General features: G+C 39.5%; 1 protein-coding gene across 1 annotated transcript in view; it reads left to right on the top strand.

Moving 5' to 3' along the window:
* Positions 1-21,849, top strand: part of SKOR2 (SKI family transcriptional corepressor 2) — a 27,017-nt gene extending 5,168 nt beyond the window's left edge. The window contains exons 4-8 of the mRNA XM_062600151.1: positions 5,662-5,727; positions 6,113-6,211; positions 11,529-11,596; positions 19,705-19,769; positions 21,765-21,849. Coding sequence (XP_062456135.1) covers positions 5,662-5,727; positions 6,113-6,211; positions 11,529-11,596; positions 19,705-19,767 — 296 coding nt within the window. The 3' untranslated portion in view covers positions 19,768-19,769; positions 21,765-21,849. The remainder of the gene's footprint in view (positions 1-5,661; positions 5,728-6,112; positions 6,212-11,528; positions 11,597-19,704; positions 19,770-21,764) is intronic.
* The last annotated feature ends 925 nt before the right edge of the window (positions 21,850-22,774 follow it).

The following is a 22,774-nucleotide window of genomic DNA, read 5'->3' as shown; positions in this document are numbered from 1 at the left end:
TCCCTTTTCAGTCGGACAGTGTTCTGAAAGAGCTCTAAATTAATCAAATTCCCACAGCAGTTCTGCAAGGTATCTGTGACTAACTTACGTAACTGGTCCAGTTCTTTAGGAAAGCTGCAGTTTGCCATCACGACCCTCCTTCAGCACCTGGAGCTGGAGGATAGAAAGCCGGCATGTGCCTAGCACACAATGGCATTGCAACGCTGCCTTGCAAATACTGCGTATTTTTGAAAGAGAAGTTCAGTTCAGTAAGCTGTTCCCAAACCTGTCTAAATTTTCAGCTGTTTTAATGAGAAATGTGAACTCTACAGTGGGTGTTAATATCAGCTAGAAGTCAGTTTCTCAAATCTTACCATCTCCCCATTTTTGTTTTTTTATTTGTAAAAACGAAATGGCAGTTATTTCGGGAAAATTTAGAGTAGGAGCACTGAGCCAAATTCTTCTTTCATTTACTCTCATATGTATCCAGAATAATCTGCTAATGTTGGTGGATTTACAGCGGTTTGTAGATAGTCAAAAAAAGCCCTGTGTTTATTCTGTACAGCAAAGTGGACTAGTTGTATAGTCTTTACTGCCGTAAATGCTAAAGGTTGCAGCGTTGGATCCAGAAGTTAAATGGCATAACCTTTATTACAAAAGATATTTGCAAAATAATGAAAAAGTTAAAAGTTCAGATAGAGACAGACAAGGCAAAATTTAGATGTGGAGCCCAATCCTGAATTTTAGACATGAGACTGTGTATGAGTCTGTGTGACAGACAAATCTACAGACAAATTGTGGAATCGAGTGCTTATTTACTCTTGCTGTCTCTTTTCTGCTTTTACTGAAGAGCTCGGTCTCTGAATTATTAATAGAGGGTGGAGTGTTTTTAAATTTCATATTCTTTTTTGCAAGTCTCTTGATCTTTGGTGTTTTCTTAAAGCCCCATCTTCTGGAATCTCATGAGAATCTCACCTTCCATTTAAAACAAACCCAAAACAGAAATCTGCTAGCTCTCATGTTTTTAGAATAAATTTGTGAAACACTTCTCAGATGTGTGCACAAGGTTCAGACTAAAAGGCTGTTGATTTCTTGTCTCTCTAAAACATCATATTTTAAAGTCAGTCACAATTTTTGAATGTTCAGGTTTGAAATCCTGAAACCTTATTCCGCTCTATACCTTGTACTTTAATGCAGATTTTTTTAAAATCAGATGACCATGTTAAAGTTTAAGTGGAAATTATAAAATAGACTTTATCTGTGGAAAAATAAAACTAGTTTGTTTTAAAGCTAAAACACTTTCAGGGCAATTAACATTTTGTAAGATTTTATGAGGCATGCGTATAGTAGCCCCAATATAGAAAAGCGCTTGGGAATATGCTTATTAGGTTTCTTAAGATAGGCATGTTTTCCCCAGTCCTGGTAGTCATACTGACTGTTCATCCCAGAAATGTGACATAGCTGCTTTTCAAGATACGTGAATATTTTAAGTCAGTTTGTTTTGCTAGGATTTCTTTGAGACATGCACAAGAACTGTGCATGTTTTAAAACAAGTAAGTAACTGTTGAAACAGGTGGAGCCTTTGGAGCTCACAAAACCTGCTAGTTCACATCTGCCTATATTTTTTAATGGGTATATATCTATACCCAGAAGATATGACATCTTGCCTACCACAGATTTGTGTCTGTACATAGCATTCTCTCCAGCATCAACTGTCTTCTAAGCTATGATGGTCCTTGCATGCCGTCGATGCTGCAGGCTTCCTAACAGTAAAGCTCACCTCGTAAGAGCGAGCTGCAGAGCGGACTGGGAGATGGGGACCTCAAGATATTCAGTACTGTCTTGGAACAGTAAGGCCCATGCCGAGCTGCAGATGGGGCAAATAACCGGAGCTGGCATGATCTGAAAGTGCAGATATAGTGAGAAAGAGGCATAGGAGTTGCCTGGGGACACAAACACTTAACTCCACTCAGGAGAGTGGAGTTATACTGCTAGTCTATCATAGTTCTGCTTTGGGCACATCGCTCATTCTTCTCTATGTCATTTGCCCATCAGCATAGCTGAGTTGCCTGGGCTAGCATGGGAATTTTTAGCTGGTGTTCACAGCTTCACAGAGCTTCACAAGGAAGGACTGTGAAAGAACAGTGTGTGCCCTAGGTGGTACAGAATGAAAAAGCACCTTTAGTATGTCTAAATATGTCAAACATGCGTCTATGTTTGGTTTTTGCTGTGAAGAGAGGAAATGTGCACTCGTTTGTGAGCAAAGAACTGTAGAAATATTTCTGTTAATTTTTTATTAAAAATGCAACTCTTAGCTACTCCAGTGGGTGTAGAGCTAATAAACGGTGGCATCACAAGCAGTGAGGTTTTGTCAATGTGCAAATCAGCGCCTCATATTTCCAGATAGTTGATTAAGTAATTTGTCTACCCACAGATGTCACTTCTCATTTCCTCCGTGGGTGGATATTCATGTTCCAGCATAAGAGTGCCATTTATTTAGCCCAAAAATATAAGTCATATACTTTCATTCTGGAATATACATGTCAGGAAGAACACAGGTAACAAAAATGTCAGCTGAGCCCATACAAACTGGAACGCTTTCCAACCTCATCCCCATATCCAGCAAACTATTTTTAGTTTGATTTCTTTTTTCCAGCTGAACTGAAATTGGGTACTCCTAAGCAAAACCTGTGTGTCTATACAGGGGGGTTCCTCAGCTTTCAGTGCTTCTGTGTTAAATGCTGCTGAACAGGCACAAGTTTGTGTGTAGACAAGGCCCAGGAGAGTTACGGTGGAGCTATTACAAGGGGAAGTGATTTTTTCCTAGACTGATTAAAATTCTTTGGGCTTTCTGTTTGTTTGTTTTTAAACAATTATTTAGCTTTTAATTAACATTTAAGAGAAAGGAAACTGATTAAATATTCAATACCTACTCCCTTTCAATTAAGGTATAAGAGTACACAACACATGATGAGGCCTCTGGGAAGTATGGAAAAAACTGAGAAGAGCAGATTCCTAATTATCATTTTGAGGAGGACTGGAAAGGTGAAACCCATCAGAGTATTATTATTAATGATAATAATGTGAAGACATTTTTGAATATCAGAAAGCAGTTTAAAAATGCAGTTGAGCCTTTAAAGTCATACATGTTATTTTTTGCCTTTAAATAGCCTCATTCTTCCCATCGTTTTCATTCCTATTTCAGCAGCAGCGATGGGGGATTTTCTAGTAAGCCTTTCTGTAGCTTCGTAAGGATGCTACAGATGCTGAAGAAGTTATTCTTCATGCTACATGCTCTTATTTTCATGTTGGTGCAATTCTTTCGGATCCAGCAAGTCGGCAGCTTCAAAACACACAGCCCTGAAAGCTCAACTAAGCAATTGGGAAAGAACTGTCTGTGTTGCTGCCATGCTGTATGTTAGGATCTAGTGCCTTTTCCTTTTTCTTCCTCCACCTTGAATAATCCAATTACCTTCTATCGCTGAGTCCATTCTCCCTCAAATTAGCTCATGAAACATTTGGGAAAAAAAGCTTATGTGAAAGAAACTGATTGGGGAAAAAAATACTAGTTTTTATAATCTAACAAATATTCTTCATATAACTTAAATTTTAGATTTTTTTTATTAGCAATCTTGTTCAAAATAGAATTAACTAAAGAAAAAAAATATTTTACCTTATGCAAACACCTCAAACCTCTGTACAACTGGTGATATATTTTTCTTTTGAGTTTTAAGTTTGTTGATTCTTTTAGTGGTGTGAAACAAATTACCCAAAGAAAACATTTATATCAAATATCAAAAAAAAATTTTTAATAATTGTGTTATGTAAACAGTTTTTTTAATGAAAATGCTGGCAGCAGATACCATTTTTTTAAATGTATGTGCCTGGATAAGTTTTTTTATTAGGAAAGAAGAAGAGAGAGAGATACTAAAATGCACAGATATTGAATATGCTTCCTATACTATAATATAACTTAAAGGTTTATAGGATATAGGAATACATTGATTTTGAAAGTAAAAATACATGTTTTGTGAAAAGATTTCTGACTGCATGTAAAACAAGACCTTCTAACTGGACTTTAAAATTAACTCTGTGTCTTGACTTGCTATCAAATACATGGTAATAGTAAGAGTTTTTTAAGTAGTTGCTATCTTATCTATTGTGTGATGACTTACTCCTTAATGTATCTTTGTATATTCCAAAAAAGCAGAGTATTTCCTCCATAACTCTTTTCTCCAAGACGTAAGCACATGAGTAGCTTTACATGCATATCTTCAGTGTGATTGCTCATCACTAGAGTTGATGATGTGTATTTACTGGTTGGACTAAAACAAATGTTAGTTCAGTAGTTGGCTGAACTAACTATCTTGTTTATTATTGAGAGTCTATTTCAACTGTAAGTAATAGGAAATCTCCCATTAATTTCTGTGCAAGTGGTATTTTGTCTTTTAAAAATCTGTTTTCGTGGCTTTTTGTTTCAAAATTCTGTTTCAAAATTCTGTTTCAAAATTCTGTTCATAGAAATTAGAGGAAAAATTCAGGGTCCAGAGGGTAATTAAATAACAGTCTGTTAGAAGGTTCCTATCTATTTAAACTGTCATCCAGGTTTACTTAATGCATTGGGGTTTTTTGTTTATTTGTTTTTGAATTTTTGTGGTTTTTTTTTCATTTGTAAAGGAAATAGATTGCAAGAAGCAGTGTGTATATATCTAGAAATAATCAAACTTTGTAATCCAGAAACTTCACTCCTACTTTATTATTAAAAGGTATGTGATATTTGGTAAGTGATCAAAGACAGAAGTCTCTGAATTTGTTGACTTCAGAGCTGTGTCCTTCAGATTCTTTCTCAGGTAGATATAAAGTATAATCAGATAGAGCAAGCCAATGCCATAGGACTATAAAAAGTATGTATAAAGAGCTGAAGACGGTAGAGAGGCTGGTGCAAAGGGAGTTTTACTTGAAAATTTTGGGACAGAAAGGGTCTGCCCAGCTGGATAGCATCAACTTCCTGTTGTGAAGAGAGAGGAGAGTCTAGAGAACGGAGGCTCTGCCTTTTTCCCTGCTCACTTCTATGCATTTTCCAGTAAGAGCATCTTCCGGAGGGGTTAGAGGGAAAGCATGAATCAGTCTGGCAGAATACGTGCAAAAAGGGCTCTCCTAGGCACCAGGAAGACCTCAAGTCTTCTCTAGGAGCTGGGGAAGCCTGAGGGAGAAATGGCTGTCTGTGGTATAGGAGTTATTTTACTAAACAAGAAGCAAATCCAGGTCCTGCAAATACTTGTGCTCACGTATGCTAGGCAACATGGAGATAGGCTGCGCTGATGAAATATGTCTATAGAGTAAAATTTCAAGAAGAATGTTTCTGGAGCTGAGAGTGTTGGAGCGGAACGCAGTAACAGCCTGGAGATCTTGAAATGAGCCAGAGCTTCAGAAAAGTGTGGGTAGTACCCAGTCCAAATTTGAGAGCCTTTACTTACAAAGACAAAATGTCTTTGTTCACAAAACAGGCTTGTTCTGTTTGGGAATGGCGTCTGAATGTTGTGCAGAAACTGTTCTTCTTTTTCCTTTTTTTTCTTTTTTTTAATCTCCAGACTCTGAAGCAGTTGCGTAGTAAGGACAGTACTGATAAAAAGCAATATTGGTAAATCAATAACTTTTCTATTCTCTTTTTTTTTTTTTAAGGCGAACACACGCAAGAAACCAATTCACCTCATTCACTGAAGAAGGATGTAGAAAATATGGGAAAAGGTAAAATAAATAAGTGCCTCTTATGTTACAAAACTGCTCTTTGTTTTAATAGAATATGAGGATAATAGGGGGCATTTTTGTTCTGCACCATATTTTAAGCTTGTCAAGTAACATATGAATAATATATGGACCTTTGGGTGGATATAATTGAGATTAATGCATATATATCAATCAATACATGACACTGTAATATAATACTTTAAAATAATATATTACATTGATTTATATTCATGGCTTTCTGCACAAAATCTATTGTAAGTCTATGCAACACTTTTTTTATAAGTGCTAAAATATTTTGTCTTACAGTAATGAATTGCTCTGAAACTGTTCTCTCAAGAATTATTTATACAGATTAGTAAAACCACTTTTCTTTTCTCTTTGTTAGAGGAACTCCAGAAGGTTTTGTTTGAACAAATCGACTTGCGAAGGAGACTAGAACAGGAATTCCAGGTGTTGAAAGGAAACGCGTCTTTCCCAGTGTTCAGTAAGACACGTATCTGTGGTTTGGGTGTTAACTTGGGGGTTATGTTCGTTGTCACATTTTTGAAATGGGAGAGCAATGTTCTCAGTTGTGTTGCCAGTATCTTTGGCTTGGTTCTGCTGGAGTTGATGGGACTTTTGCTGTGGCTTTTCAGGCTGCCAAAGCAAGTCTTTTTTAGAGAAAATCTGAAGTTGGATGCCTGATTTGGTGTATATTTTACTGAATTTATAAAAAATACATGTTGCCCACATATTGAATATACTGAGGCCCCAGGAGTTGAGAATCAGTGGTATGTCTGCCTCCCAGTAAACTTTGATCTCAGAACTAATAAAAACTGTTAAAGCCCACTGGAAAGAGAGTCTTCCAGCATAGGACCATCATACCACTTGCTGTGCTATACTCCCTCTCTGCTGGAAGGAATGACTAAGTACAGCAAAACACATCAGGAGTTTCTGGGTCCGCCTGTGTCAGTCGTGTTAACCATCTTGGAGTCTTTTGAAACCAGTGTAATTTATCATGATCTTCAGATGGTTCCAGCCAGTGCTGGACAATTGATCTAGCCTGTATTTAGGAAGCACAAAGACCTGTTTGGATATTTTTGTCTTGAGATGGGCTATCTGTGATGGTTCTTTCACCATGCCTCGTAAGTGAGGTGCTGCGCAGGGGTGCTGGAATGTGCTGGGCATGCATTTAATAAAACGAAATGGAAGATGGAAAGGGTTTTCATGAAGCTGCCAGAAAGCTGAATTTCCTGCATGGGGATATGGTAAAAGACCTATTGCTTTAGGCCTTTGGAATTATGCTGGCAGCAGCAGTGGAAAATGTACTTCCAGAAAAAACCCCACATAGGTCAGGACAAGGTAGATATAGTAAGGGCTCTCCAACTTGTAATGAATGTAATGTTATAAAGCTGCAATGACCACGATATTTCCTTTGCCAGTCAGAGCAAAATGTAGAGTTCATATTGTAGTGCAGCCTTTTCTGTGTCTAACTGCCGCAGCTCTGCAGCTGCCTGCCCAGTCTTCTGAATTGAGTAGTAAATTCAACCTAAATGAAAAAGACTGTTTGTGCCTATGTTTTGCTTCTTCATGAAGTCCAAAGAACACTTGACAACATCTTCATTCAGTATTTTGCTGATACTGATAGCTTTTTTTCAAACCTGCTTTTTAAAACTCTGACTTTTCATCTTCATTTTCCTGTGAGACTATATGTGGATGGAGCAGTATGGAGTAAGTTGACTCACAGCAAGCTAAGGTATATACTTTAAAACCAGACTAATTGCCAGACTGTTCTGCATTTTGTTAACTTCCATTAACCCTTACAAAACAAAACTAGCTGCCACAAGCTGAGGAATGTTGCTCCTCTTTGGGTCTTAGAAAAAATATAGAAACGCAGATCATTTTTCCTCTTATTTAAAGCAGATATGTATATTTTTCCATTTTCTGTAAAGTCATATGATAGGGTAAGTTCAGGGAAGCGAAGAAGTGCAAGACAAGACTCCGGGAATGACTCCATCTTTAGCCGAGATATCAAAAGATGTAGACAGCTTCATAAATAAAGGAGAAGAAGAGCCTGAGGTGATACAGATATTAATGAAAGAAGGGTAACCTCATCCTTCAATATAAATTCAGTCATTACTTGGGTATGGGAGTGAGGTAATTTTCAAATAATTTGTGTAGATCAAAACACTGATGTGTGGTATTGGTGAAATGGCATCTTGGAGCTTTGCCATTCAGGACACTCATTTATCCTTTTGTTCTTCTACAGTAAAATTAATGCTCTGTCATTGCCATGTAAATAAACACAGCAATTAAACCACATGAAATACAATTCAAATAAAAGAAAAGAACGCATATGGCCGACCAAGGAAGTGGCATCTGTGTATGTCGGCTTGAAAAATATGTGGTTTCAGTATACCACAAAGTAGTGGTCAATTTTGTTCAAGATTAAAATAGAAAACACATAATGTGCTATAAACAATATATGCAAGTGACCGTAAAACCTATGTACAGATTTAGATTTACCAAACAAATAGCCTTCTTCCATATATAATAAAATGAGAAAACAGGCCTTTGCAAAGCGAGTAAGTGTGCCATGCAAGATAAGTGTGGTTTGTGCTCTAGAGCAGTTTGAGATCCACCTGGAGAGAAGGTGTCTGCTCCAGGCTCTCACTGCTAGTCCAGGCTGCTGCTTTAGGTCAGATATTAAAAATTGTGTTTATTTTACCATGTTTTCCAAATTTCTATCCACCTGTGGTGTTGTCAGAAGGGAGGTAGGGAGAGAAAACTTAGGAAGTCCAACTAAGGGAAAGTGGAGGTTAAATAAATGATTTGGACTTAAGATTGTGTTGATGAACTGATCATGGCTTGGGGTCACCTGAGGCTGAAGAAGGGAGCTAAGAGCAGGCAGGCAGCTAGCCTTAAATTTGAGTCTGGCTCGTTGCAGCACTGGGCAGAGGGCTGAGTGGCCATGGGGACTGAATTGCTGTCGCGTTCCTAAAGCTGCCAAGGGCAGAAACACCCTGATGGGGAATTTTCACTCGCAAGGCTGGAGGTTCTCCCTGTACTTTGCACTGTCTGTAGATACATAAGAGGCCTTTGGCTTTTAAGTCTACTCAGCCTTTTTTGTTTGTTTGCTTGTTTGTTTCCTCTTCCAGCAGGGAAGAGGAATTTGTTTCCTCTTCCAGCAGGGAACCAGTACATGAGATATGGAAGATAGCGGTACTTGTCTCGAAAATGTTTATGTCAGGCTCTCGAAAATTAACTCCAAAGTTAACTTCTTCAGGTCTTGCATTTGGAACTGAGCATGTTTTGGTCATTACACATTAACAGTGCCTGACCACCATCCACAGCAGTGCTATGCAGTCCTGTGTGTGTGCTCTCCTTGCGGAAATCACTATTAAATGAGAATAATCTTTGCAAGCTCATTCAGTAGCACTGTGAAGTTTGCTTTTCCATGGCTAGGCCTGCTTAAAATGTGGCCTGTGATAATATATGAATTGACAGACCTTGTTTGCTGCTGTTTCCACCTTTATTTTTTATAACACTGTTGTACTTGAAAGCTGAAGATAAGATCTCCTTTTTGCATATAAGGCCTTTCAACACACAGCCAAAAGATCTGCCAAAGAATTTGCTGTCCTAATAGGACTATATGCACCTGTGCATACTGCAGCATAGTTGCATTTAACAACATGCATAGTAAAACGGTAGGCTGGATGGTTAGAAAGTATTTAAGTTTGTGTTAAGAAAACTCTTTAAATATTAATATCTTTCCTCCTGGGTATTGCTCATGGCTTTGTCTCTTAAGTGTTTAGTCTCAAGTGCTGCAGGAAAAAACATTATCCTTACCATTAACACCCCATTTCCACAGTGAGCTTGAACATTTGCAGTGCAGCACTGAACAGGGTTTCTGAGCTATTTGCTCTGAAAAGCGATGAGGCTGTGGGTGGGCAGTCGAGGAAGAAAGTATTGAGAAGGTGAGCAAAATTTTTCCGTGTAGCCTTTTCCTTCTGTTTCCTGTAAAAGTGAAAATGGTGGCCCTAACTTGTGGCACAGGTCTGTCAGCCTTTAGTGACGGGGACAGGAGCCCATCAGCTTTTTATACTGTATTGCTTTTCTGGTAAGCAAGAGAAGTGCAAACCTGCTGTACTGCTATCAGCTGCCTGTTCTTGACAAGTTGGCATGGAGGGAAGAGGCTGAAGAATTATATAGGCTGTTACTTGAAATCTAAAGAAATTCATTCAGATGACATTGTCATGTCCTTTCTGTGTGGCCATGCTGAACTCCTGATGGCTTCAGCCTGACAAACTTTCTCACTGTTCTTTTGTTTAGTTGCTGGTTTCATGTCATCCTAATGTGCCTCCTTATCTTTCAAACAACAACTTTTGATCTTCATTCAGAGAGGGCAAAATCCTTTTGTGGAAGAGGGGAATAGAGCTCTGTTTCCCTTTTCTTTCTACCAGCCCATTTGTGTGTCGTTTCTTGATGGGGGCATGTGCCCTCTCCCCAGCAGATGATATACATGATATACATCCTTCCCTTCATTCTCACTTGGGCTTAAGTCCTTCAGTTGCAATTTAGGTATTTCTGTGACTCTCAGTACACACTAGGTATCTCGTGGTTGTTTAACCTATTCCTCCTTCCAGCGCACTTGGCAGATGAAGCAGTGCTCCTATTCCTGCTTTATTGATGATGGACTCACCAATTGGTGGACTCACAGAGTCCAGCACAGCAGGATATCGAGCCCAGGCTTCCTGAGATCTAGGCTAGCGTCCCAACAGCCAAAATGGCTATTTAACTTTTTCAGTGGTGATTTGTAAATAAACCATTCTAGCTGCCTGGCCTCCTCCAGCCCCTCTCCAACTTGACCACTCTGAGGTAAAGCTTGAGGTGCTCTGTGCCATATTCTGTTTGCATTCACTTCATTGCTTCCATAGTCCAGCCTGAGCTTCCATGACCTTGATCAAAATTTGGATTTTCTTTACTCTTCCATCTAATTGTCCATCGCTGTTATAGGCAGGTCTCCTTCATGCTGGAATTCTCCAACTTAATTTCTTCTTTTGAATAGTTGTATTTATATTTGCCTGTCTTTTCCCCATTCCTTCGTAGTAGTATTATGGAACACAGGGCAGCAGTTTGTTTTCTATCAAAGAGAGGATTTTGTCTGAAATGGTTAGTGAAGAGTGAAATACGGGAAGGAGGAGCTACCTGAGCAGACAGGCTGGCCTGTGGTGTAACCCAGCTGTCCAAGAAGGCATGTTCTCCCTTTGAAAGAGTTTCACCATTCCAAGTTCCATGTCAATGCATATGGAGTTTTTTTTTAGCTTTTCTGAGTTTTGTTTAAAGCTGTTAGTACTGTGTTATAACTGTAAATCAAGTCCTACGTCCTTTAATGCATTCTGTTCTCATATTTTGGACATTCCTATTGAAGTCAAGAGGTTTACACCAAAATAAAAGAAAGCAGTTTTTGCTCTTCTCTTAAATGTTTGTAAAAGTTTTGTCTAACTAATGACTGCGGAACTTGGCTCACTGAGAATATCATTACGAGAATGAATGTTAGCTACAGAAATTTAGCAGCCTGTACTTGCTTATTTGGGAAATAGCTGTATGTGATTTTTTCCCCAAGCTTTTTTGTTTCCTACAGCATCTTCTATTAGAGGAGAAGTTTGTTAAGCACATCTTTTAATAGGCTGAGGGGTTTTGTAGTGTTTCGCAGTTCCTCAGCAGTAGTAGAGTTTGATTTCATTTGACTTATGTGAATTCTGTTGTGTGGGTCTCTTTCAATTACTGCATCTACATTTGTTTTCTGTTACAACCCACAGATAATTTTCAAGATCAGATGAAACGGGAGCTAGCATACAGAGAAGAAATGGTACAGCAGCTACAAATTGTAAGTTTTTTTTATTCTACTGAAGTGTTACAAACTCTTTATGCTTTTCAAATGCACATCTCAAACTTTTGCTTTGTGAGCCATGCAGATGTACAATTACTGAGTTCATGTTACTGTATACATAGCAAAATGTAAGCATGCAGTTCTCAGCTGGTTTAGAGTCTAATTACTTGGAGATTTACTTTCGTACAGTAACCAGATGGGTCTTCATGTTTCAACTAAATGGCATGTATTGACACTGAGAGATACCTCTTCAGAGACATGAGGGCTGAATCCAGTGAACCTTAAGCAGTTAAATGTTTCTACCTTTCACAAGTTGCCAGGAGTAAAATTCAGCCCTCGGTGCAAGGCCAGATTCTCACAGGCAAATAAACTTTAGGATGGGTCTTTTTCAAATTTCAGCCATTGAAAAAAGTGATAAAACCAGCAGTAAAGGATTCAGTTTTCAAAACACTTTTCAATGTATGCAGACATTGCTGTTTTGTCTCTTGTTTGTTTATATTTAAAAACAAGGGATTATGTGCGTGCGTGTGTGTGAGTGTCAGTGCAACTCTAGATCTTTGCACACAGTTGGCCTGTTCTGAAAACTTGGCGTAGCAGGAATAACTTAATCCAGTACAAGCAATGGCTTGAGTATATGAGAGTGTTTCTCACTCAGGTAATTTTGCTAAGATGTTGCTTAGTGGAGCTCAAGTGTGTTATCTTGCATTAACAGCGGGGTATCATAGAGAACAAGAGGCTGTCAGCTAATGCTTTCTTTTGTTAGTGCTTTTTCTGTGATCAGTCTGACATATTCAACGGGTTTTTTTTTTTGAGGCAGGCTTGCTGAATACTCTTGTTTACCTGGATCGGCTCTGTGCTTGAACGTCTAAATTTTCCTTGTGTTTGTCACAGACTTTGGAGGAAGGGCCTTTTGGTATTGTCATTTTCTAATAAATGAGTTAGGACATTAAAAACCAAAAAAAGCTGAAGGCCAGTGTTGTCAAACTTGTGCACCTATGGACAGAGGCATTTAGGACTTGTCTTATTTTTAGAGCTGCTGAACATCCCTGATCCTCTTTTCTGCTGACTTCAGAGATTTTAATTGGGGATGGAGGGTGCTAGAAGAACGTTGTGTATGGAGAAATTCAAGTCTGGAACATGTTTAGAGTTTTTTGCTGCTGGTTTCCACTCTTTTCCTTTAAAAGTTCCAATCCATGCCATGTTCCCGTTTGACTCCCAGTGCGGAGCAGGGAGTTTTGCTGGATCTGCAAATTGCATTATCAGGTAGAGATGGTAATTAGGAGTCATCCTGAACAGTACTTCCCTTGCTGCTTTGAACTTCAGGCATGTGACCTATCAACCCCTTCCGTGAAGCACATTTAGATGCAAAGTTTGTGAGCTGACTTCAGCCTTTATCTCTTGTGTCAGCTGAACTTCAGCTAACTAACTCTCCTTCCCAAGGGGAGAATGGGTGGACCATCTTTGTCACTTATTTTGTGGCAGAATCTTGAAGTTATTTCTGAAATGGGATCTCCCAGAGCTCCAGCGAGCCAACTGTGGTGTTTTTTCTGATTTACAAGAAGTGGAGAAATCACAAGGTTCAACATAGTGCATTTTTTTTTGGTCAGGAAAAGAAATATGATCATGTAATTCACACCTTTTTGACTTCCTGATGCATGCTGCACAGAGACTAATAGTCGTTTAATCATTAAACAGAACTATCTGAATGTACTTACAGGGACTGGTTTCAACATCTAATGTACTGCACTAACAATTCAGAACCTCTTCACTCACTGTGGCTGCTTGAGTTTAATTGTTGTTAATGGAAATATCGTCAAGCATCAGTCTTCATGCTCACATTTGGATATGCCTCTCGATCTCAGTGAGGCAGGTTGAGTACCAGTGAGACCAATATAATAAAAGGATGTTTGTATTTGAAGAACTAAGAGAATCCAGCAAATAACAATGTGTTTGTTTAAACTCTATGCAGAAATCTTCACTGATGTTTTGGTTGATAGTTGAAATGGAGTCAGCACTTATGTCACGATAATCCTTGTGGTTACTCTTAAGTCATTCCTATGTGAATATATTTTGAATGATTGTATCTAGCATAAAGATTAATGAGCTGAATATGCCAATGATAGAAATCCATTGGCCTTCTTAGGTTACGCCATGGATGAATTAAGCCTTTTGGTTCAGAATACACAAAAGGTATGATTACTTTTTTTTTTAATGGAGGTAAATTGTTTTGTTTTGTTTGTATCCTGGAACATCATATTATTGCTTTAACAGAGCTGGCCACACCTAATTTTCTTGTGTGCAAGACGAGTGCAGAGAGAAAAGCAGAACTGTTTAATTCATAATCAAATCTTAATTTTATTTATAATTCCTGGATGTATACTTTTGTAGGCTCAAACCCAAACTATACTGGTTTAATAAGCCATAGAGTTTGTCTTAATTACTTTTTTATTTTAAAAATCATATAAATGTGCAGAACCAGTTTCCTTCTGCTCTTCTCACCTGTGAAGGAATATGCAACTTTAATTAGCCCTTCTTGAAGGGCATAGTCATTACACATTACTATGAAGGCATCTCTTTGTTTAACAACTCTTTGTAAAAGTGCGTAGTAGATACGTACTTTGAAAAAATTACAATTTTATTCATTTTAAACCAGAATTCTACAAGCTTTCCCGAGCTGAGTAACTAATAGTCAATTAGACTTTCAAAATAAACTGGGTTTGAGTGTTTGAGGTGCCAAAAATATCTGGAAAACAACATAGTGAAGCTAAGCATAAAAAAATTAACCAGATTTAATTGTCTTTGAAAAGCACTGCGTGTGAAAGTTAAAAGCATCTCCTTGACAAATATTACAACTTTCTAGGGCAAATGAGAGCTCTATCCTAACTATTACATGGAACGACTATTTGAAAGTAGTGCATCAGACCGAACCAATATTTAACAGTGAGGCTAAGTTTTTTTTTTGTTTGTTTGTTTGTTTTGTTTTTTTTTTTATCACAGTTCTTGAATGACATTGTGAAACTGCAATGCAGAACATGATGATAAATTGCCACACCAGTGCACACATGCAGAGAAGTTGGGCTGAGCTGGGTTGACAGGTCTGGGAGGCGATGGCTCGGGCTCCAAGTGCCCTCTGCTGTTACTGTGCAATTACTACACTGTGCAGTAACCAGGACGTGATAAAAGGTTTAAATTCTTTTAAAAGCCTCAGTTAAAACAGTGTTTAATCAATTAATTTTAATTTTAATGCTATGTCCACTCAGAACTTGTAAAAAATATTTTATGGCTTCCTGCCAGTCAGGAACAAGACTCAGTAAAATGAAGGGCTGGGATCCATTTCTTGGATCCCTTACAAGTAGTTTTTAGGCTCCTGGAGACCACTGACCACAGATGGAGGACCACTACCGTAGCCTATCCATCAGGAAAGCCTAAGGTAGTGTTTGTCACCTTGCCGTTGTGATTCACGTGAGTAAGGTCAGGTAGTGATCAATCCTCCTACTTTAACATATGAATAAAAGGCAGCAGATGTTTGAGCTGTGTTAGAAATGTGAATTGTTCAGACAATCTCTTGCCTTTCCATCTCAAGTGAAAAGTGTTTTTGTTGTTGTTGTTTTATTCCAGTGAATTGACTTCCCACTAGCCTAACTTTGGGCTGATAACAATGTTCTGACCTCAAAACAAGGGTCCAGCTAGAGATCCTCTGATGTTTGATGGCCTCCTACCCCTCAATGCTGTTTTGAATCAACTCTTGTTCTTCAGAGCCAGGCAATAAAATAAATCAGGAGCTATCTGCCTGCAAAATTGATTTCTGTCACTGCATTGTCTTTCATCCCAGCCTTTACAGAGCTTCACAGGGAGCATTTAGAGGAAGAAAAAATTCACAGTGTGTTAAGATTATTAGATCTTCAGAGGTATGGGATCATGTTCCTCTGGGTCCTACTGTATTTAAGAAAAGCACCAGTAGATTTAATTCCCATTTTATGTTGTGCATGGAAAATAGGTGCTTTGTACAACTAATGTGTTCGTTGGGCATGCAAGGAATAGGCACATTTTTATGTGCAGAGACCTTAGTCACTGTCTGCCTGCCACTCCACATTTCATGAGTGGAAATAGGAAATAGCAGTGTTTTATTGGGATTTCTGTTTTGGTCCTCTGCCTAAAGTGATCCAACTAGATTGATTGACCTTGACAAGAATGTTAGAGTCAAACATCAGTTCAGCAGACTAGTGCTTAGATTTCTTGAGCTGTGTCTTATGCTGAAGTGTGTGTCCACTGACAGCTGGATAATAATGGCTATAAGAGCATTTGTGAAGTCTGTGTTTACTGTGTCTTGCTGAGTCCAAGGAAGATTTCATTACCTTACCAGAAAAGGGTATGCTTGCTTTCTTGTCACACTAGCATGCTTCTGCATATGTAGCCAAGTACCTATGAGAATCTGGCCCATGCAAATCCCATCTTTTTTCTTAGTATCATTTTTTTTGTACATTAATAGCAGGGACAATACTACAGATTTCTTTCTGTGTGTTCTGCAAGCCTGTTATCTTCATTTAATTTTGGTGGAATTACCTGTATTTAAGCCAGAACAGAATTCAGTTCCACATGAGTCTGGTGCATGGTCCCAAACAGACGTCAGTTCTTCTCCAGGTTTGGAGGTATGAATTGGGAAGAAGTCCTTTTGATGCTGAAGACAACATACAGATCCCTAAGTGTTTGCTGAAAGCCAAGCTGTTGAGTAAAAAGAAGCCATTTTCACTCAATATTTTAGTGGCCAATGACCACTTCTTAAAGATAGGTGAACAAAACCTCTACCCTGACAGTGTGTCTGGATATACCTCTGGTTAATAGGGTGGAGCAATACCTCTTTCCTTCAGAACTTAGATAAATTCTGATAAGAAATTAATGTATTTGTACCAAAGAGCCACGAGCCAGCCTGTGCTATTGCCTTTGTGCAAAAATCCTGTTCTGTGGCAGTAGTGTGCTCCAATATTTAAACATACATAAGAGAGACTGCAGCGCTATCCACCTAGGATGGAAGTCTCTGCATTCAGTCTACGCAGCTGTATCTGCATAGGGCAATAGTGGAGACTCGCCCTCTAGTGCAAGCTGTTGGTACTTTGGTTCCTCCTCCAGCTGTCACAGGCTCAATGCATGCTTTTTCTTCTGTTTAATCACACAAATTGTTTTATCTGAAAGTACCGTGTGTGCAAAGAGAGGCTGTGGTTTTCCAGTGGCAGCTCAGATGTGCATCCCTCTCCGTTGCTGCATAAACATGCTTTGCATTTAGAAGGGCTGGCTGTCCTGGCTGGACAGTTCTGTGACTGAATTTTCATGGGTGCTCTCCAGAAATGAGAATGGTTTAACTAAATACCTTTAGAAGCACATCAGAAAACAGTGCCTTGGAATAATGGAGATTTCCTCTTCAAGCAGTGCGAGTCAGAGTGGTGTATAATTTCATATTCCACTTAGAGGTTGGGTACAAAGGCAAAGTCTTTGAAAGCAGATAGTGCACAGGAGCGTTTTTTGGTGTAGATGGGGTCAGGAAATGATGCATTTCCAGTCATACACATTAACAGTGCTTTGGTTCATGCTGTGGTGTAGCCTCACAGCTTGTAAACTGGATTCCTTTTGGATGAATCAAACCAAGATGTGCTCCAGGAATGCACTCGATATGCTGCAGCTCTTAACAGGTGATCACTACCCAGGACCAGGCCAGAGCTAGCCTGAAGTAAAACCCCCAACTGAAAGGTAGCATGGACACTGGATCCTTTGCACCAATCCTGTGCCCTGCGTCTGCTCCTATTGCACTGCATGACTTAGTGATACAGACTTAGTCATAAGAAACAAAATTGATGCTTAAAACCAAACCGTCTGCCCTTTTTGCTGTTGCTGGCAGAGGTGTGTGCCCTTTGATAAGGGCTACACTCTGAATCTTCTTGCCTGGCTGAGTGCTAATCCTGTGTTTGTTGCCGCAGTCATGATGGATATACAAAATGGGGCCATGTCATGAAGAGCCCTAAATGCTGCTCTGCCATGGCACTGGAGTTACAAAATGTGCTTCCAACAGGAAAAGTAGAAGAAACAGCTGTAGGTGATTTAACTCATGAATACTCCCCCCTCGCCCTCGTTTCACTTATAACTAGAAGTGTGGCTAGACCAACACGCGTTGAGAAGACGCTGATGTGCCAAATGTAGCAGAGAGGTGGATTTAGCACAGTTAATTTCTGACAATATGTACCCCGTCGTATAATCTAGGTCAGTACGGCTTGGGAGATGTCCTATATAATTGACCGCCATCCAAACTGATGTTGCTTGTTGGCTAGTGTGAGAGCATGTGTGTGTATGAGCGGGAGAGAGGAAGAAAGTGGTTGGTAGAAACATCAGCAGTCTCAGCCAGAAAGTGCTCGTCCCAGCAGTTTGAGTGTGTTTCTCTTTGCTCCCAGATTTGAATGCATCCTGTCACCATACACGCAATGAATATAAATCCTGGTGGTTTGGTGAACTGTTTCTTTGCAAACTATTCTCTGCTCCGATTTAAAGGGATAGTAGTTGACCAGCCTGTGTAAACACTGTGCCGTGAAAGGGAGAACTCCACTGTGTTGGGGGATCTGGCAGTGGATTTTCTAGTAGCTTCCAATTGCTGTGAAGGGCAGTGATCATAAGAGTAGTCCCATGAAAAACTAGATCATAGGCCTTTTCTGAAATGCAAAGGTCATCAGTGGTTCGGGCCTCTCCATTTGTACATACCTGTTTTTCCCTTTTCCCAGGGCTGCGGGAATGCTGCTTCCTTCAGCCATACAGCTCATCTTTAGAGTCACTGCTGCTTCCTGGCTGTGCTGCTTTCAATCTGATTGACCTCCTTTCCTGAGAGATCGAAGGGTTAGCTCCTGAGCTGCAGATGTCCCTTTCTTTCCTCTCATCCCGAGCCTTCTCTGCTCTTCCCCTTATTAAGGCAGGCCGGGATGGATACATTTGGTGATAGATGACACTACCAGATACTGCAGCTTAAACTTGCCCAGAGCGAGACACACTGAGCACAATTCACGCAAATGTCCTTGCACACTGTGGGTATAATGTAACTGAAACCAAAACAAGGATGTAAAAGAATGCATGTTAGGAATATGGGCAGCCTGCAAAATAGTGGATGTGGATGCAAATCTTTGTGCTTCTGGTATGCTGTTAGTGTGCTCGGAGCAGGTTGCTTGAACTCAGTGCTCTATTTGCTTTTCCTGCAGCTTCAGGCTTTGGTCCTGACTTCAGCCCAGCCTATTTGTTGGTTCACACTGCTGTATTTGACATTATCCGTGAATATATTCTGTAGTGCCTGACAGCAGAAGCAGGTCACCTCGGTATGCAGTGTCACCTGGGAGTGAAGGAATGTATAGTTTGTGATCCTAACATGAATCCCTCCAAACAGTCCTTGCAAAAGGCAGCATTAAAGAATAGAGAATTTGTAGTCACTTGGATTCCCAGCTAGGGAGAAGTCTCAGAGCAATTTAGTTTTGTTGTATCTTAAAAGCCCAGCACTGATAAAGAACAGCCCCTGAAGTATTCCCAGTAGTCAGTGAGCACATCATTCCACTGTATTTCTAAATATAACTGTATTCCCTAGTATGCCTATGTTCTCTGTTTTCCTTTAATTATTTGTTCCACTTCAGTGGCTTCCCCTCAGATTGGTGCCAGTCAGAGATAACTATTACGAACTTCCTAATTATGGTGATATAAATATATGAAGACTCATACTCCCAACCTGGTCTGGTTCAGCTGTGCAGAGATCAGTGGGTTTTGCCCACTAGATAGATGATTTTTATCATCTCACAGATAGCAAAGCAGTCTTTTTTTTCGACAACTGATGTAAACAAAATATCAGGAGAAATGCCTCTGTGAACACTAGATTTTAAAATCTGTCATTTTAATTTGGGTACTTTCTCATTTGTTTCTGCTTCAACATTCTTGCAGTTGTATAAAGACTGCCCTTCAATTTAAGGCACTTTCTCCTAAGATAATGCTGAGAAGTGAACAAAACTTTTCACTCCCAGGGTTTCCAGCTTTGATGTTTCGTTAGCAAAACCTTGGCTTAAAGCAGTGGCTTTGTTTTTGTGTTGTTGCAGATTCCCTATGCAGCAAGCTTGATCAGGAAAGAAAAGCTCGGTGCACACCTCAGCAAAAGCTAAAGGTGAACTTGTGAAAGAAGAGATGCTGTTCTGACTGGCCTGGCCACCAGGTTTTTGTTTGCAACTGTTGCAAGAATTATGAGTCATTCTGTTGCATGATGTTACTGATTCTGATCTAAAAGCTCTGTCCATGGATGTGATGTGCTGTGGTTCAAAGCTGATAACTGACATGTCACCCAAGCAATGAGGTTTCACTGGGGTGTGACATAGCATTGCTGAGTTGATCATTTAGTGAATCTAGGCCTAGTGGCCTGAGTGTGTGCTTCTACTCTCTGGTGCCAGAGAGTGACCACAAGGTAACATACCGTCAGTGAAAGGAAGGAAACTGCCTTGACATGCCGCATGCAGTGAAGTTCACATGCAAGCAGTTAAGGGATGAGTTTTTCTGTCCATAACAGAGCTTCTGAGAAGAGACTTCAGATGAGTAAATATCAAGAAGGGCCAGTATGGTTTGGGAGCTTTTGTCAGAACTCCAAAGGTGGTGTTCTTTGTAGTTCAGTCTCCTGCAAATGTTGATTATACTGTTGCCCATGTGTAGGATCTTCCTAAATGCATCACTGTGTTTTTCAGTAGTGTTCAGTTAGAAGGAGCAATGTCTCCAGCATCAGTGGCCTGGGAGATTTCAGTTGCCAGTGCTAGAGCCTTAACATTTAAACCACGCTCTCTTTTTCTCTGGTAAGACAAGAGGATTGAGGCTTGGAGATGTAGAGGCAGTAAGCCTGTTGCCCTGCTGCTGAGTTGTGCTGCAAAAGCTGGCTTGCGGATTCACTGAATAAATCCCCAAGGTGGAATAGGCAGATCAGAAGAAAGAGAGCTGTCATACATAAAGACTTCGATAATCCACATAGGAAAGGAATGAAGCAGAAAGTCTGGGGCAGCTGAACAAAGGTTTAATGGTATAGGTGAGAGAAGTTTGCCTGAGCTATGGAAGAAGCAGATATTTAAAAATAAAAACATTAGGAATAAGCATAAAATAACCAGATAACCATATCGTTGGCCCCAAACTCTGCCTACTGAGATAATGAGGTTACTCTAAGAATCAAATTGATCTGTTTTGCCCTCTTGTGTTTACTTTCTCATTGACTGCCAGCATTTTCCAGTTGAGTTTACATTAATCTTTGTACCATTTTAAAATAAATTCAGTCATATTAATATCTTGAATATAAGAAATGAAAGCCTCCATCTCTAAGTGGGAGGCAAGGGGTCTGCCCTATGCTATTTGTCCAAAGGATTGATCTAAAATGAAAGTCTGCCTGAGGATGGCAGCATCAGATGAATAGTACCATTTGCTCTCAGTGTAGTTTTTTATCAGCTGACAGTCCCTAGAAGGAGGGTGATGGCATCACAGCTACTAGAGTTTCCTGCTTGTGTGCTAAGAGTGTGAAGGATGTGTGAAGGAAACAGCATTTCTCATGCTGTTTTTGTTTTCTGTGACACACCATCCCTACAGACAACAGGGATTTCTCTAAGTAGGCCCTAGCGCTTTTGAAAGATTAGTTGTTACTTAACTGCTAAGCTAAATCAATCAAGCAGAGAATCACAACTGGATTGTTCAGCAGCAATTTCAGATTCTCCATGTGCCAGGCAGTAAAGAGTTGCCTCAAGAAGGAACGTGTGTGCACATGCATACACACGCAATACACCAAGGGAGTAAAGAACCTGTGCACTGCTGAGCAACCACTCAACTCATGTGCTGCATTTCTCAGCAGTCTCGGGCTTCCCTTGTTGGGCTCTGTGTGCCTTTCTACAGCAGGTCTTGTTGTGTTTCGTTGCACTTCAGTCACCTATGCTTTGCATTTCATCTTTAATGTGAGGATTTCCATGTGATTTTGCAAACATTAGCTAGCTAAGTCTAAGAGCATGGCTCTGGAGCAGGTGACTGTTATGTGTATCCCATTTTTGGAGATTGTAAACATATTTTGTTCGTCTATAACTGAAGAAATCTCAAACTTGTGGTTAGCATTAGTAACATTTTTTCTCTTTCTTTTTATTCCTAGAAGCACAGAATCTTTTGCAGCTGTTACCTTGTAAGTTATAACCCACCACTCAGCAATCTGACTTGTAAAAAGACTGAGAAAATGGAAGGGCTTGGGAATTTAAAGAACAAACAAAACAAATCAGGTTCCTCTGAACCAAGGACAAGTGACCTCAAAACATCATGGATAACCATGTAAAATAGAATGTAGCAGCCATTTATTAGTAAAAACAAAACAAAAAAAATCAAAAAATGCCTGTCCTGGATCTTTTTTGGTGGTACCAAAGTTTAAGTCTCTGTGTTTTTAGAAGGACTACTGAACTTGATAGAGAAAATGCTTTTGATGAGTCGTACAGATAAGCTGTGAAAGGAACTGTTGATCCTTTCAACGCCACAAACACTGACAACATCTGCCAGTTCATCTTTTGCTTTTGAATAGTGATTGTTTTATGGAAAGAAATGCGTGTCTTATCAGATGGGCCAGAACCACATTTGGATGGATGGATAGAAAAGCGTTAGCCATACACAGTGCTTTTTAAAAGCAGACTGGAAATTCTGACACCCCTTTCCTCCCAGCCCCTTCTTCCTCTGGTATTTTGCCTGCTGTATGAATTAAGATTGTACTCCTCTGGAAATATTTTACAATTTAATATTCAGTGTAATTAAGAATATAATCACTGTTATCAAAAAAGGTATTTAACTCTGTTGTAGTTTCTTTATCATTCATGTGGATAAAAAGTCTATAATAAAAAAAAGAAAACTATAAGATAATAGTTGAGCTTCCCTGTAATTTAATGCTATGTTTACTCACTAAAGAAAATGGGGAAATTTATCCCCAGGAGTATTTTTGGAGGTATTTTAATTCATAAATATGTGAACCTGTTGAAGTATTTTACAGCAGCAATCCTCCTCCTGTGGTGATCAGAAAATGTTTGAAAGTAGATTTGGTGGAATTTCAGAAAGTGCCTTAACTCTTTTTCCACAGAACAAAGTTAGTCAACTTCCGAAAACCACAACCATAATCTTTTAGGT

Source organism: Rhea pennata, chromosome Z (assembly GCF_028389875.1).
Source record: "Rhea pennata isolate bPtePen1 chromosome Z, bPtePen1.pri, whole genome shotgun sequence".
NCBI lineage: Eukaryota > Metazoa > Chordata > Aves > Rheiformes > Rheidae > Rhea > Rhea pennata.
Note: the sequence above shows the minus strand (reverse complement) of the source record. Positions and strands in the feature narration are given on the sequence as shown.